At 50.4% G+C, this 16770-nt stretch overlaps 1 protein-coding gene across 3 annotated transcripts in view; it reads left to right on the forward strand.

The window, feature by feature from the left end:
- IGSF9B (immunoglobulin superfamily member 9B) overlaps positions 1-16770 on the forward strand; it is a 57173-nt gene that overhangs the window by 16529 nt on the left and 23874 nt on the right. For 2 of the 3 annotated variants that reach the window (XM_025928664.2, XM_086678639.1), the window contains exons 4-15: positions 2911-3062; positions 3333-3450; positions 4783-4924; positions 5230-5375; positions 8080-8222; positions 8538-8678; positions 8763-8879; positions 9162-9312; positions 10396-10519; positions 12894-13069; positions 14151-14377; positions 15295-15379. In XM_025928664.2, the coding sequence (XP_025784449.1) occupies positions 2911-3062; positions 3333-3450; positions 4783-4924; positions 5230-5375; positions 8080-8222; positions 8538-8678; positions 8763-8879; positions 9162-9312; positions 10396-10519; positions 12894-13069; positions 14151-14377; positions 15295-15379 (1722 nt within the window). The remainder of the gene's footprint in view (positions 1-2910; positions 3063-3332; positions 3451-4782; positions 4925-5229; positions 5376-8079; positions 8223-8537; positions 8679-8762; positions 8880-9161; positions 9313-10395; positions 10520-12893; positions 13070-14150; positions 14378-15294; positions 15380-16770) is intronic. The other variant, XM_086678638.1, reaches the window with a different exon arrangement.

Consider the following 16770-nt stretch of genomic DNA (forward strand, 5'->3'; position numbering starts at 1 on the left):
GTCAGGCATTTTCTGACAGAGATCATCTTTGGAAAATGAAAGGCCAGTGAAAAATTAGAATTATAAATGGTCTCAGTCTCCTTCTGTGTTTTCTTAAAGACCAGTTGGGTGGAAACAAACCCAATTATTCCTTTATCACATAAAATACCCAAAAAGCCCAAGCCAAGTCTTGCTTTACATTGGTGAATTACTTGGAGGAGAGGCCAGTCTATTTCTAACCTGCACTATTAATTATAGAGCACTTGTAAAAAAGAATTAAGCCTAGAAATGCAGCTGGCAAGCTAACACCTAATTCTGTAAATAATTGAGAGTCAAACCATTGTTTTCCTGAAAACTCGAGATTGTTCAAAGTACTTTCCTGATTAGCACCTAAATAATAAAGTAATTATGTAATTAGTAATTAATTTGTCACTTCAGGACGTAATTTAATTTATTATCTTTTCTTTTAAGCTTGACACCAGAGGTAATAAGGCTGTGGCTATATTTCCAGGGACAGACTTGGCAAGAGGGGCTCTGTTGGAGATGAGCACACATTCCAGGGCAGCACGAGAGGCCTAGAAGCTAGGATTCCAGAATCCCTTTATAAGGATTTGGGATGGTTTTTGCCATCATTTTTATTATATTAGATGCTGGATGAGTATTGATGTGCTTGAAGTTGTCCATTGTGTGTGTTTTGTGTGTGATGAACTATGCTTCTTAATTCACTCAGTATTCATTCTCCAAGTGCCCTCTGTGTGCCCGCACTGAGTTAAGGGCTTTGGAAATGATTGAAGAAAGTGGTATTGCCATGGTCTTGTTCCTAGGAAGTTTTATGTGTTTGAATTTGTGTTGGTCTGTAGGTGTGTGTATGTATGTACATTTAATTCATTTATCCATTCAGCAGACATTCGTTGAGTGCTCTGTTACAAGCTAGGAACTGTGCTAAAAGCCAGGCATGCAGTGTGATTTACTGAAAAGATCTTTGTTCTCAGGGAGAGTCAGTGATCAGTACTTTAAAGAAAATAAAATAGTCTAAGGGGGTAGAGAATGTTAGAAGTGCTATCTTAGATGGGCTGACCACTTAAGGCAGAGATAGCATTTTAGTGAAGATTTGCATGAACCAAAGGCGTGAGGTCTGGGTACAGAGAGGGCAGCAAATGCAAAGGCCCTGAGATCGGACATTCTTAGCACATTTGAGAAAGACAAAGATGGCCAGGGTGGCTAGAGCACAGTGAAGGGGTATATGGTAGCAGACGAGGTTGGCAGAGGAGGGGGCAGACAGTACCAAACCTCAAAGCACTCTGACTGGTTCTCGGGGCAATGCTGTCTGGAGAGGTGACACCTATCTCAAAGCTTCTCTCTCTCTTTTTAAAATGTTTATTTTAGTTTTGAGAGAGAGTGTGAGCCAGGGAGGGGCAGGGAGAGAGAGGGACAGAGGATCTGAAGCAGACTCCAGGCTGACAGCAGTGAGCCCAACGTAGGGCTTGAACTCACAAACTGTGAGATCATGACCTGAGCTGAAGTTGGAAACTCAACTGTGTGAGCCACCCAGGCGCCCCTCAAAGCTTCTCATTGGTGCCTCAGATGTTTCTGGGGAGATGACAATGATGATAGTCATGGCAAAATAACCAACATTTCACACGTATCTACATTCACAAGATCCCTTTCACAAACTGTATCTCACTTATTCCTCACCTCAATACTGGAGGGGGCCAGATTTGGGTAAAGCCCAGAGAGGCTGAGTAACTTGTCCAGGGTTACCCAACTAGTGGCAGGCTGCACTGTAACTTGGTCTTTGGGTACCTTGAGATGAGCTAAAAATGTCCTGCCTCAGCCAGGCATTGTGAACCCTAGGACTCAAGGTTAAAAGTGGGGCCCCTCCTTGTCACTTCAAAAGCAATGAAAGTCCAAGAGGTTAAGAGTGATCTGATTGCCTCTACAAGCAGCTCAGACTGATGAGACTGAGTCTCTGAACAGTTGATTATCCAAACAGGATGGATATTGGTCAAAACTACAATCAGGGGCGCCTGGGTGGCGCAGTCGGTTAAGCGTCCGACTTCAGCCAGGTCACGATCTCGCGGTCCGTGAGTTCGAGCCCCGCGTCGGGCTCTGGGCTGATGGCTCAGAGCCTGGAGCCTGTTTCCGATTCTGTGTCTCCCTCTCTCTCTGCCCCTCGCCCGTTCATGCTCTGTCTCTCTCTGTCCCAACAATAAATAAACGTTGAAAAAAAAAAATTTAAAAAAAAAAAAAAAACTACAATCAATGCAGGTGGTAGTGTGGGGATAACCTGGCATAATCAGAAGAAAATTAAAAAAGGAGTAGCCTGCAGAGTGGGCTGTCTTTCTGTCTGGATGCCAGAAAAGGAAGAAGGTGGAAAATTTTCTCTGCCTAATCTGGAAGAGTAAGATTCCTTGTCACCATGGCCTGTGGTCTGTAGTAGGCCTAGATGGAGCTCAGGTGGGAGACATCCTGGAAATATGGGGCCTGACTGGGCTGGGGTTAAGGAAGTTGGAGTATCAGGGATGATCTTTAGGTGAAAGACCGGAGTGGGGGGTGATGGAACAGTCTGGAGCTAGTAGCAAGTGTGTGCTCTGCAAGTCATGGGAGCTGTGCTGTTTATCGCTTTGTCCTTAGTGCTGAGCATGGTGGCCTCCTTGTAGGTACTCAGCAAATATTTGTTTATTGGGAATTAGCGAAGCACAATGGGAGAATATTAGAATTTGCACCCAGCCAGACTGACTTTGAATTTCAGGTCTCCTCTTCTCCTGTAAGACTCAGGCGCAGAGGATTTTACTTGTGTCCCCCTTCCTTCCTTTATCCTAGCACCTCGCGGAAGGTTAAGTATGAACACAATGGCCATGGTGCCTGGTGTGGGTGGGCACTGCATGCAGGGCGGCAGCCTGGCTAATCCCACCCTGCATCTCTCTGCAGCTCCTCCCACCTTTACGGAAACACCCCCGCAGTACATCGAGGCCAAGGAGGGCGGCAGTGTTACCATGACCTGCACAGCTTTTGGGAACCCCAAGCCCATTGTCACCTGGCTGAAGGAGGGGACACTCCTAGGTGCTAGTGGGAAATACCAGGTAAGTGTGGTTCTCCATTGGGGCTGCTGCACTTCTCCTTGCTTGCCCTTCCTTTGCCTCCTCCCTCTCCACGGTGGTCTCCTGCTTCATGTGACCAGTAACATTGCACAGCAGGCAGCCTTGTTGGTGTCTGTGGTTGAAGGGAGATGAACGGAGTGCCTGGCTCCATATCTCCGTAGTGCATGAGCCCTGAGGCTATCTCTGCCTGAGGAGATAGCCCCTGGTGGGGCCCCAGTGTGGGTGCTGAGCTCCATCTCTCTTTGGCCCCAGGTGAGTGATGGCAGCCTGACGGTGACATCGGTCAGTAGGGAGGACAGAGGTGCCTACACCTGTCGCGCATACAGCATTCAGGGGGAGGCTGTTCATACCACCCACCTGCTTGTCCAAGGTAAGAGAGATTTCTCTGGCTTCTTCATGCCTCAGACCTTTTACAGGGACTTTCGTCCCATCTGAGCTGCAGAGGGGTTTGCCCAGGGCACGACTGGCACAGCTGAGGTAGGTAGAGAGATGGGCAGTTCATGAGGAGTGGGGTTGGGCTCCCCCTGAGCATTGCGTAGTTCATAGCCCAAGTGCCCATGGTGGCCTGTTGTGGCCACCACACGGGATGACAGGAGGCACCATGTTGATGGTTACTCTGTCTGAGTAGTGTCCTGCTGTACCTCCATCTTCCCCAGGGGAGAAGACCTCCCTTAGGTTTCCACCCCATTAGTGACGGCTTCAATAAATAAAGATAGGAATTCAATCCAAGCCTCAGACATTTAAAATAACACTGAAGGGCATTTGGCAAAGCTGGGGTCTGCATGGTCAGCACTGGGAAATGCCAGTTTTCCCTGCCTGGGGCCCCAGTGTGCCCCAGAAGGACTAGCGTCAGGATGGCAGAATCTCTTTGTACTGAGCCCATCCACCCTCTTTGCCTCCCACCTGCTGCCTGCTGAAGGAGCGGGTGAGAGCTAGTGGTGGCTGTCTGGGCTGCCAGGGCTGCTGAGACACATGTTCTTTTTGCCTTCTTCTGACTTGGAGTGTTGCAGCATGGGCCAGAGGTCCCTCTGTAGATTGGAGAAGAGCTGCCCACTCTCAGGAGAGAGCAAAGTGGCAGCTGTGGCCTATCTGGAAAGCTAGCACCAGGGAGTTCTGGGATTTCACTCTCTGTTTACTCTGCTATCCCCCTGCCTCCTCTCCCCAAATCTGCCCTCTTGACCTCTGGCTGATAAGCAGCACAAGCCTTTTAACTCCTTTAGAAGCAAGATTATTCCTTGCTCTGGATTGAAAAGAGTGGCCTTTGTCCCTCATGCATGTCCCCTGCTCAGGTTCTGCTGGAGAGAAGGATGAGCAGGAAGGGGTATGTATGTCTATGTGTCTAGGGGTGAGATGGCTGGTTTGGGGAGCTTGTGCATGGAGGCAGGGTGCAGGTATACACCAACAAGGGTGTCTTGCAGCTGGCTCAGGGGGCTGGGGCTCACTGTGGTCACACCCCAGGACTTTTTGCATCTCTGGGACCTGTAAGGAGAGTAAGAATGTGAATGCTAGCAGTAGCTGGAAGCATCTCTGTGGCGACTGCCCAGGGTTGTGCTGTTGCCTCTTGAACCAGTGCTACCCTCCAGCTCCCTCCTGGAGTTTAGGCACTGCTTGCTGAGACCTCTCAGAGCTTCCTGGGAGGTCCCAGCACTGCTGTGCTCCCCTCCCATACCAGGTAAGGTTATGTTTATTTCCTATTCCCTAGGGCCTCCCTTCATCGTTTCCCCTCCTGAGAACATCACTGTCAACATATCCCAGGATGCTCTGCTCACCTGCCGGGCAGAGGCGTATCCCGGCAACCTTACCTACACCTGGTATTGGCAGGACGAGAACGTCTACTTCCAGAAGTGAGCATGCTGCCCTGCCCTCTCAGTGGGGTCCCCAGACACCAGGCCTCCCAGGGGCAAGGCCTCTGAGCAGGGGCTGCTGCAGGCTGCTCTTGGGCTCTAGGAGCTTGCAGAGGGGAGGTCTAATCTGTCCCTCATGCAAGGCCAGTGTCTGCACAGAGTGGCCTTGAGATGGGCCAGGAATATGAGGAGGCTCTGGCTCTCCTTGCCTCATTCACAGAGAGGGGACTCCTTGCTGCCTTGCTCCACTGTCTCATGGAAGACCCTCTTCCCCCACCCCTCCTTGTCTCTTTGTGTGTTTGTAGTGACCTGAAGTTGAGAGTGCGGATCCTGATCGATGGGACCCTGATCATCTTCCGGGTGAAACCTGAGGATGCAGGGAAATACACCTGTGTTCCTAGCAACAGCCTGGGGCGCTCCCCTTCTGCCTCAGCATACTTAACTGTGCAGTGTGAGTAGGGATAGGGAGAGCAACACGTGGTGGGGGTTCCAGAAGATCCAAGCCACATTAGCCAGACTGGAGGCTGGAGGATAGTAAGAGACCGAGTGTCATTTGAGGGAATGTGGGCAGAGGAATGACAGGAAGCAGGGATAGCCCAACATGAGGCCAAGACTTGGGCTGGTCAATTGAGGTGAAACAGTGCTTGCTGGGTGTCCTCTATGGGCCAGGCATCACTACAAGTGTTAACTGATTCATTCCATCAGTCAACAAGCTTAGGTTGGATTCAAGAATCGGTAGACCTTTTGAGCAGTTGTCTTTGTATTGAATGCTAGCCAACTCCTCTCTCTGGATGTTGAATGAGATGGTCTCTGGTCCTTTTTTTCTCAGGTATATGAGGGAGTGTAGGTGAAGCTGAAGTAGAGTTAGATTTCCTGCCAGCTCTATGCCTTCCCCCACTGTGGACAGCTGTTTGGAGTGAAGGGGACAGAACCCTCTTCTGGGGTGACTTGATCTAGTTCTGCCAGCATCTGGCTCCCTCTTGGCTTTCTTCTAGCTCTTCTCTAGGGCGGCCAGAGATCCAAATGGATGAGCTGCTCCTCATGCCAGAACAATTGAGGGCTTTTGTGCAAGTGCAATAATTCAGTTTGCTAATCTTGAATCCAGCAGTGTGGTCGATGCTTTCCCACCCCCTGGCAAGCTGATCATTGTGAGAAAGAGACAGAAGGATGAGTAATGAGGATTAATTTCTTTCTTTTGATTTGTGGATGGCCCTGTCACTCAGACAACAAAGGCCCTGCCTGGTTACCGTAGGTGACAGGCTTTTTATCACTTGAGGGCTAGTATGGGAAGACTGCTCACCTGCAAGGGCATGCCGTGGCTGGGTGAGAAGTTCAATAGCCTAGAGATGCCCTGGTCAGCATGTGAGCTGAGAACAAGCAGAAGGACAGTTGATGACCCCAGGAAGTGGGGCTGGTCTCCAAAGCCACTCCAAACAGCTGGGTGTTTGCAATTGTCTACTGCTGAGTGGGCGCTGTGGTGGTGGAGCCAAGCTGGACCTTTGAGCCCTGTCTAGCTTCTCACCTCAGATGCTTATTGTTTCCTTCTCCATGCAGTGATTTTGCTTGTGGGGACAAAGGCATCATTTTTCCACTTCCATTGTCATCAACTTAAAAAGGGCTTTTAGCATGCTGTATGATGAGTCTAAGTTTTTAAGGGCTATGAGGCCCTAGGAAAGCTATGTGGTGTGACCCAGGACATCAAGCACTTCCCACCCTGACCTGCAGTAGGAAAAAGCAAGTCAAGAAGCTATTTAAACATGACTTACCATGTGCCCCAAGCTGTGCTAGATGTGGAGGAGCTAAGGGCAGGGAAGAGTCCACTTGGAGTAGCATCTTGTCTAGTTATGTCACTTGGGCTAGAAGGTGGCGGGGGCAGAGAGAGAGAGAACCAGCAGGGGTAGTCTTCAGAAGGATGAGGAATATAACCAAAAGTAAGGCCCCCATCCATGAAGCCATGGGCCATTCTGTGCCGAGAGGGATATGCGGTTTCTGCGTCTTTCCCCAGTGCCATCACCCACTGCAGCTTGTCCCTTTTTACCTCCTTTTTGCCTTCAGAGGGAATCCGGGGGGTGAGATTTTCGGGTGGGTGAGACAAGGATCTTTATTTCTGCTAAAAAGCAGCGTTCAGAGTATTTCCCATTCATAAACCCTTTGAAAAATCTTGGAGGCAAAAAAAAAAAAAAAAAAAAAAAAAAACTCTACATACAAAAGAAGGAAGCTATGTCTAAATATATAACTCGGCCTGATATTTATGTAATGCTGTTCTCTGAAGAGCTCCAAATGCTTAAAACATACCAGCTCATTCATCCTCACTGCCTCACTGGAAGTTCTGGATCTTTCTCCTGGTCGCCCTCAGGGGAAATTGGGGAGAATGGAAAGGTGATGAGTCACCCACATCACAGGATGTGCTCCTCTTGCTGCTCTCGTGGGAAACTTTCATCCATTCTGTGGCCAAAGCTGATTCCGTATTCCAGATGCACAGAGGGGAAACTGAGGCCAAGAGGGGCTGGACAGCTAGCAGAATGGAGAGGAGAGGAAAGAATCACTGGTGGTCATGTCTCTGAACACAGAATGTAGAACTGATGTTCCACTTTTGGTTTAGGATGTGGAGCGAGAGAGAGCTGCTTGGTGTCCAAGACACACTTGGGATGAGGAATGGTCGGTGGAGGATAGGGTCAAATGTTGACTTTGAGTTTGGAGTCTAGGGGCTGGGGAAATGGACATCCAGGGTCCTTAGTCTGCAGTTCAGTCCATGTGTAGGAGCATTTGAGGGGTGTTAGGGATTTAGGCAGGTGAAAACATGCCTTTGGGTGCCTCCAGACATTTGAAACAGAAGTTCTTAAGAATACAGTAGGCTGGGCAGATGAAAAGCCGCCGGCAGCCCACACTGCACTGGGGCAGCCTGATGTGGCCTCTGCGCTTTGTCCGTCTTGTTCCTCATGGTGGTCCAGGTACCTGGCACTGTTGTGAGCACTGAGGACATAGGCAGTGTTTACTGAATGGGTGGATGGGTATGAATGGCAGTTCCTTGGAGTAGGAGTGTCTGTATGAGACCCCAGGGGTTTATGTGGTGGTTTGGCCCCCTGCCCAGATCTCTCACTCCTTGACTGCCCTCCTGCCTTTCTTCTCTCCCACCCCATGCTACCCCTCTACAGATCCAGCCCGTGTCCTCAACATGCCCCCTGTCATCTACGTGCCCGTGGGAATTCATGGCTATATCCGATGCCCTGTGGATGCAGAGCCACCAGCCACCGTGGTCAAGTGGAACAAAGATGGCCGCCCCCTGCAGGTTGAGAAGGTGCTGAAAAGATGCATGTGGGGTCACAGTGAGACTCTCCTGATGCTGAGCTGCTGCCTCTGAGGGTCTGGTTCCCTGCAGGACTCCTCTAGTCCCTACCAAAAAACTCTGAGAAAGCAACGAGCTGCTTCCTGTGGCGGGTCTACACTCTGGTAGAGCTTTTGCCATTCTCCCAGGGCACTTAGACAACCCCTTACCCCACACTAGCTGGTGCTGTGTCCAGGTCTGCAAAGTTAGGTCTGGCCTGGTGGGGGCTGGGACCGAGCTTCTGTCCCCTGACCATTGCTCCCTGTTCTGCTGTCTGTGCTCTGACAGAACCTGGGTTGGACCCTGATGGAGGATGGCTCTATTCGGATTGAGGAGGCCACAGAGGAGGCTCTTGGCACTTACACCTGTGTGCCTTACAACACCTTGGGGACCATGGGCCAGTCTGCTCCTGCACGGCTTGTCCTGAAGGTGAGGCCCAGGGCTGAGAGTGGCCTCCATGGGAGTGGGCAAGCTGAAATGATTGACTTCATGGCCTTGCTGTGCTCTCCCTAGGACCCCCCGTATTTTACGGTGCTACCAGGCTGGGAGTATAGGCAGGAGGCTGGCCGGGAGCTGCTTATCCCCTGTGCTGCTGCAGGGGACCCTTTCCCTGTCATCACTTGGAGAAAGGTACCTTCAGGTTCTGGAGCTCTTGGGAAGTGTGCTGGAGGGGCAAGATCTGGTAGTGCTCTGTTGTGACCGGGCCAGGTGCTGAGCAGTGGGGCTGACTTCTAGAGTGATGGGTGCTCTGGAGGAGGGGCAGTGGGGGTGTGGGCTGAATGTTCGGGTACCACTTGCTCCTCCTGTTCTTGGGCCTCTGATGTGTTGGTGGCTTCTCTTCTTCCCTGCTGACCCGGCTCCTCCCCTGCCGACCCGCTCCTGCCTTCCTCTTTGCCCCCTTGTTTGGCCAAGGTAGGGAAGCCCAGCAGAAGCAAGCACAATGCCCTGCCCAGCGGGAGTCTCCAGTTTCGAGCCCTGAGTAAGGAGGACCACGGGGAGTGGGAGTGCATCGCCACCAACGTGGTCACCAGCATCACTGCCAGTACCCACCTGACCGTCATCGGTACGGGGGCTGTGGGCAGGAGGGCTGTGGTCTGGGCATCGGACAATGTCTACCCTTTCTGGGCATCTTTCTTGAGTCGGCCCACCCCTGAATCAGGAGCCTGCCACGTGTAACCCTAGCCCTCTGTGGACTCTATACAAGGGAAGGTGACATGGGGCCTGTCCTGGGGAGATCTTTTTCTGGCAAAATGTACCCAGCAACACCCCCCATAGAAATGAGGCAGGTGTGTGGGCAGTAGCGACTGTGTCTAGGCCTAGAAGGGGAGCTGGAAGAATGGAATGAGGGGGATCTGGGAGGGGACCAGTGTGCTGAGCTCCAGCAGCTGGGCCTGGCCTGGAGGTTACTGGCATTCCCATTTCCGGGGTGCCAGGGGTTATGTTCCCACTTCTTTTGCCTGAGGTGTGTGTCCCTAAGACCTCAGCTTGTAGCCTGCCCCTCTGGGGACTGATAGCTAGTTGTAACAGTGGCCAACACTTCGAGCATTTACCACCAGTTTTAGGCTCTGTCCCAGTTGGTGCCCTATCATTTTTAACCTATGAGGTGAGAGCTGATATTTCCCCAGTGTACATACATTGAAACCAAGGCTGGCATGGATCACACACCTTGCCGAACATCACATCACTAATAACTGCTGGGTCCTGGACTCAAACACAAGTAGAAGTTCTTAATAGTTGTGTTGTGCTGCCTCTCACTTTGATGTTCGGGTGGAATATGGCTATCTCTCATGAGGCCAGAGAACTTTATAGGAGAGGGACTTTTTAGCTTGGACTGTGACCTTGAGGGAGAGTGTTTCTGTATTTGCCAGGTGAGCACAGGATTTTGGCCTGGGATGACGAAGGTTCTGGTTTCCCTTTGGCCATGTTCCTGATGTTCGTGCCATATCTTGCTAGAAGGACTCTATGGCACAGTGGGATGGCTTTTCTTCTGCAGTCCTACTGCTCAGGGCATCAGCTCCTCAGCATCCCTCGCCATTCTGTGCTCCACTTGAGGCACTGCATTTTGCTACTACGCAGTGCCACTGTGGGTGCCCAGCTCACTGGGCCCAGTTCATTTCAGTCTGAGAGCACTCCACTTGGTCTCCAGGCACCAGCCCCCATGCCCCGGGCAGTGTCCGGGTCCAGGTCTCCATGACAACTGCCAACGTGTCCTGGGAGCCAGGCTATGATGGAGGATTCGAGCAGACATTCTCAGTTTGGTACGGACCTCTGTGAGTCACCCCCGCATGCTTTGCTCTCTGCTTCTCCCTCCCCCAACCCCTGACTTCAGTCAGTCCCTGGGGCGGGTGGACGTTATGAGAAGGATACAGTTCTTTGCCTGCTAGACCTCCAGTCAGTGAGGTGTTTTGACATAGTGACTAGGTCTTGTGGGGAATGGGCACGTCTGTGAGGGATTCGGGGCATTCTGCATTCCCAGCCTGAAAGGTTTGGATGCCAATTTAGGCTGTTGCCTGAATTGACCATCACCCTCTGCTGCTCTCTCTTCAGCTTATCTCACTACCCCTTTTTGTGTCCTTGGTTCATGCTTCTTTTAGGTTCCTCTGTCCTCTGGAGTCTGGAAGAGACTCCCAATCTTCAGTGGCATTGAGAAACAGCCCAGCTGGAAGCGTAGAATCTAATTTTTATTCTCTCGCTTTCCCAGTGGTTCCAGAAACTGATGTGAAGTGGTGCTTGCCTTCTGGCCTTGTCTTCAGCATCTTCATTTTCTCTAGGACCCTGTGTTTCTATTGTGTTTATATCTCTGCTATTAATTTGGCCAGATGTAGTGATTTGAGATCTTTGCTTAAACCTTGGGGTAGGTAAGGGATCTTAAAGATGCATACATAAATCAGGCTGAGGTCAAGAGGCACAGAAAAGGTGGAGAGAGGGGCCGTAGTGGACCTCCTTCCCATCACGCAAAGGTTTTTCTCCCCCACATTCCTATCCTGAGCCAAGAACTGGCCACCTGCAATATGGGACATCCTTGAGTGGGAAGGATGAGCCCTCTCACTTCCTCCTTTTCAGACCTGCCTCATCTGGCTATGTATTCCCAGCCAGGCTCGATCAGGGCCTAGGAAGGAGGAAATATTCCTGCAGAGGGCAACTCATGGAGATTCAGGGAGAGCCCTTGATACACTAGTCAACATCAAGGGGGGTTAAGAGGAAGCTGCCCTCTTTCCCATCATGATGTTTTGGTGGGTACATCCTGAATATTCTGGATGTTTTGAGTTCTGACTAGGCAAACAACCTAGATGATGAGTGTGGGGAACTCTCTGAGTTACAACCAGAACATCCTCCACCCCTTAATCTCTGTTCCTCCCAAGGCAAGGTGGGGGGCTGGGCGGGGGAGGGCTCCTGACAACCCTGCCAGGTGACTGCTGCAAGAATCATGGTGCTGCTGGGCAGCTGTGTGTCCAGGGAAGGGCCTTTGGCAAGGCCAGGCCATCTTTGGGGATGTCCAAGTGGCAGGTCTGGGTGTAGATTGGGATTTCCCTCACTGCTTGCGGTCCTGCTCCATGCTGCTGCTCATCTGCACCGCTTTATCACACTTTGCTCACTTGCTTTGGTGCCCGGGGTGGTGGGGTGGGGGCGGGTGGGAAGGGTAGTTGCAAAGTTTGGGGAGGTCTTCTTCCCTCCTGTTGTTCTGATTGCCGCTGACTCTCCACGTATTGACTCAGACATTTGGTACTGGCTTCTTTTTGCTGTGCTTTTTGCTGCCTCAGCTCAAACTCCTAAGCATTCATGGTAGTGAGCATTTAAACCTAGAGGGAACCCTGTGAGCCGGCATCCACTAAGTTGTAGCTCAGGGCTGCAGGAAGAAAGCTGCCCAGGGTCTCAGTCCCATAGGATGATGTCTCCTCCCCGTGGTGATCCCAGGGCACTGCACCTGGAAATAGCAGGGATGGAGAGTTAGGTGGGCGGTGTAGAACAAACGCTAACCTTCACCCTGAGTTCCAGGGTCCTCTACACACAGTGTGACCTTGCCCTTGATTATGAGTTCTAACTGTTAAGGCCTTAAGGATCCTGGTCCTCACTGTGGGGAAATCCCTGCTCATTTTTGTCTTATACCCTAGGCTTCTTCAGGTGACTCAAACCTTGTTGGACTGAGTGAGCCCTCTGGGTTACTTTACTCCCTACTTTTCACTGTCCCTGGGAGGGTGGGCAGCTGAGGTCACCTGGATTTCTTCCCTAGTCCTGCCATTGCTGAATTGCTCATCCTCACTTCCCCACGATGGTACCTGCCTTGTTCCTACTGTCCTTACTCTCCCAAGGCAGATGTACTCTTAGGGCTGTGACCAGGGTAAAGATCCCCCGCCCCCCAGTGCAATTGGTAGTTTTACCAGTATTGTAAGCATCACTTATATCTAAGGGTTCCTTTTAGTAGAGGTGGTGCCAGTGGTGGCTGGCGACCGGCGTTAAAAAGACTGGCACAGCCAGAGTTGGGAAGGTCATCCCACCTTGGTCATTTCCTCTTTCTATCCTAAAGCCAGGGAAGGCCAGGTCTGCCCAGTGCCACCTCCTTGAGGACCTTGCATGCATTCTCGTGTCTCCAGTGTAACCCACCCCACCTCCTTGTCCCCGATCCTCTCTCTTTCTTTTGGCCAGGATGAAGCGGGCACAGTTTGGGCCCCATGACTGGCTATCTTTGCCAGTGCCACCGGGACCCAGCTGGTTGCTAGTGGATGCCCTGGAGCCTGAGACAGCATACCAGTTCAGCGTCCTGGCCCAGAACAAGCTGGGAACGAGCGCCTTCAGTGAGGTGGTCACTGTGAACACTTTAGGTGAGGACCCCGGGCTGGGATGTCTTGAGGATATTTCCTGGAGGATCTGGGTAAAGACGGTAATGGTGGTGATGATCCTAGCAGATAACATTTACTTCTTACTATATGCCAGGCACCTTGCTACATGCTTCAGGTAATCATGTCATTTGATCTCCCAAGAAGGACTTCTCATCCCATTCTTTGAGTTTTGCCTGGACCATAGTGCCTTGACCCACATCAGAGCACTTTGGGCCAGGTTCCTTTCAACATTTATCCTTCCTTGGTAAGCCACATGTTTGCATCTTCCTGTGGCTTCACAGGGCAGGCTAGGAATCCTTCTTCCTCCTTCTGCACCCTTGCCTATTCTTTCCTCTGGCCCTTGGCCTCATTTGGTGGCTGGTGTGTGGCCAGTTCTCCCTGTCAAATCTTAGTCATGCTGACTCTTCCCTCCTGGACCCAGTGGCTCACTCCATTCCACCTGGAGAGCGCCGTGAACAGGTGGCACCCCTCCAGCCTGTTCCTGGATCCTTTACTGCCACTAGGGGGTGCAGCAGTGATGGGATGCTTACCCCTGCTCTGGAGCTTTCCTCCTTGGCCTTTTTATTCTCCACCTGTGCCAAGAAGGCAATTGAGAGCAGACAATGTGCTATGAGAAGACAATTCTAGCTCCTTGGAAGAAAACATAAAATACATTTTGTAGTATCTTTTTAAAGATATTATCTTATTTAAAAGATTACATTTAATTCTTCCATCTCCTAACTCTCTACACGACAACCACCACCACCCCCCCCCCGCCCCACCCTGGTGATTTCTGTTGTTTTTTTTTTTTTTTCCATTTGAGACACTTCATTCCCTCATCTATGTTTTTAGAAATGCTGAGAAAATAGGTTCTTGTGGCTGTGGGCCACTTCCCTTGGGTGAGGAGGGCTCTTTTGTGTGACACTCTTGTCTCTGAAATGACTCCTGCATGGCAAAGTGACCATTGCCTTGGGGCCACAGTGCCCTAGAGACACATGCTGAGCCAGAAGGCACTTTAGAGAGGTGAGGGTACAATGATCTCGGCATCGCCACATACTTTCCCTCTCTCCCCTCTGTGCCACAGCATTCCCTATCACAACTCCAGAACCCCTGGTGCTGGTTACCCCACCGAGGTGCCTCACAGCCAATCGGACCCAGCAGGGTGTGCTCCTGTCTTGGTTACCCCCTGCCAATCACAGCTTTCCCATTGACCGCTACATCATGGAATTTCGTGTCGGGGAACACTGGGAGACGTTAGATGGTGCCATCCCGGGCACTGATGGAGACTTCTTTGCCAAGGATCTGTCACAGGTGAGGTGTCCAGCCTTTCCTTGCTGCTGTTCCCAAATTCTGGAAGTGTCATGACTCTCTGGAGTCACTGAACGCTTTGAGTGAGGTGTACAAGTCAGGTGTACAAGGTGTACAAGGTGTACAAGGCTGAGCCATGTGCTGCCCCACACCGTGATTCCTTTATTCTCAGATCTGCTACCGAGGTCTGGGATCCGTAGATCATGGCAACTGGGGTCCTACAGACTCAGGACCAGTGTTTGGCAGTGGTGACTTTTATTGCCTTGAGGGCTTTTTCCACATACAGACATAAGCTGGAGCCAGGCGGAGCAGGTTAGGAGCCCAGATTGTGTAAATAGACAGTGACCTCAGGTCCCTGCTAGGGGTCTAACTTGGGCTGGGTGAAGGATTTCCCAGAAGGATTGTCTTCTAGCTTTGCCCAGGGAAGGACCCCTGCTTTAACAATTTAGAGTCCCTAGAGGAATATACATACATATATATATATATATATATTCCAGCTGACCCTCCGCTTTAAACTTTTATGTCTCTCTAGCTGGAGAGAGGAAACAGCTTATTATTACATGGATATAGATAGCCTCATCTATCTTTCTGTCTTCCTTCCCTGGACACTCATTTAATGATAGCATTGGGGCTCCTGAGAGCCTGTGTGAGCATCTCTTTCCAACTCTGCTTTCAGTGCCCTCACTTTTGTAGATTGAAATCTGCCATGGTAGGAGTATTTTTATCATGGAAATTGGCAAGTGCGTTTTTCAAATCAGGACTTTTTTCTTTTAACCTGAGAGCTGGTTGTTCAACACTTGCAGTATGCCACTGCTTTGGGTACCCCATTCCATGAAAGGTCATTGCAGGGTGGGTGTAGTGGTGGGTCAGTGTCTGTCTCAGATTTCTGGGCTGACAGGCTATTATCCCTGGGACTGTAGGACACCTGGTACGAGTTCCGGGTTCTGGCCGTCATGCAGGATCTGATCAGTGAGCCCAGCAACATTGCCGGTGTCTCCAGCACAGGTACTTGGGCTGGGGGGTTCTCTTACAACTGTGGGGGGTAAAAGCCACGTGGGAATCCCCCAGTGAGATAGCTAAAATGAGGAAAGAAGACTGAATTGGAAACAACGGAGAGCTCTGGTTGAAGCTGTGAGTTGTAGTGTTTCTTAAGGCCCTCCGACCCATTCTTCTGCATCCATGATGGACAGGATTTCTCCAACTAAAGAGCTGCGTTTATGACACTTTCTAAAAGATAGCTGCAGAAAGAAATGTCGCTAATCTCATTATAGTTGTCAAAAATAACTTGACTTAAGTTCTTTTGCTATAAAATCCCTGTTTCCTCCAGTGTTGTCCTCTGTAATGGGCTGGGGCAGTGAACTGGAGAGACAACAGGTCAGCACGTATTTATTGAGTGCCTATTATAAGACTGCTTTATAATTATGGTGGTTTTATTTGGAAAATTACTGTTTGGTGTTGTTTCCCTCTACCCCTTCGTCTCCCTAGATTTTTTTCAGGCTAAATACAGCCAACTCCCTAGCATTTTCCCCATTTATCTTTCTTTCTCTTGGCCCTGGTCCCATTTATACACATCTTTCTCTGCTACAGTTCCTGCCTGAACACAGAAGAACCCCTCCCTTGCCCAGTGAAGTGGCTCCCTAGGTCTGGGAAGAGGCTTTTTCTTAGTGATCAAGCAATGGCACCATTTCCATGGGCACTGCTCACACAAAGACCTCTGGGACCAGTTGGCTCAGAGCTTGGCCAAGAAGCTCATGCAGTAGTACTCACAGAGCTATAGAAGCACCAGAGTAGGCAGACTTGGGGGAGGAGAAGGAAAGACTGAAGTGGCACCAGAGCCCTGGGGCAGTGGGGTGTGACTTCTGCATCATGCTAGGCACCATGGACCTTTCTTTCTTTCTTCCTTTCCTTCCTTCCTTCCTTCCTTCCTACCTTTCTTTCTTTCTTTCTTTCTTTCTTTCTTTCTTTCTTTCTTTCTTTCTTTCTTCTTTCTTTCTTTTTCTTTCTCTTGCTTTCTTTCTTACAAAAGTCCTGCTATAGACACATACCTCTGTCGTGGCTTCCCTCTAGAGAAGAGACCCAGAGGAACAGGGAACCGAGTTTGCAGGATAGAAGATGTGAAGGTTTTCATCAGTGAACTATTCTGTGTACAGGGAAGATTCCCCATGAGTGAATGAAGGTGCAGCAACCTCAGCTCCCCTCCCCCCATCTTTAAGCCCCCCATTCCCAAAAACTGTAGCATTCATTTGCCAACTCAACTCATCAGTGTGATTTGGGTTATTTTCATCCATCGTTATATCACCATAACAATGGGTTCCAGCCAAATATATCAGACTGCACAGAACCTAAAAAGTGGCACTTACTGTTATAACTGACTTTGAAGTAGGGTACAATAGATG

This window comes from Puma concolor, chromosome D1 (assembly GCF_028749965.1).
Source record: "Puma concolor isolate L17-30 chromosome D1, mPumCon1.1.hap2, whole genome shotgun sequence".
Classification (NCBI taxonomy): Eukaryota; Metazoa; Chordata; class Mammalia; order Carnivora; family Felidae; genus Puma; species Puma concolor.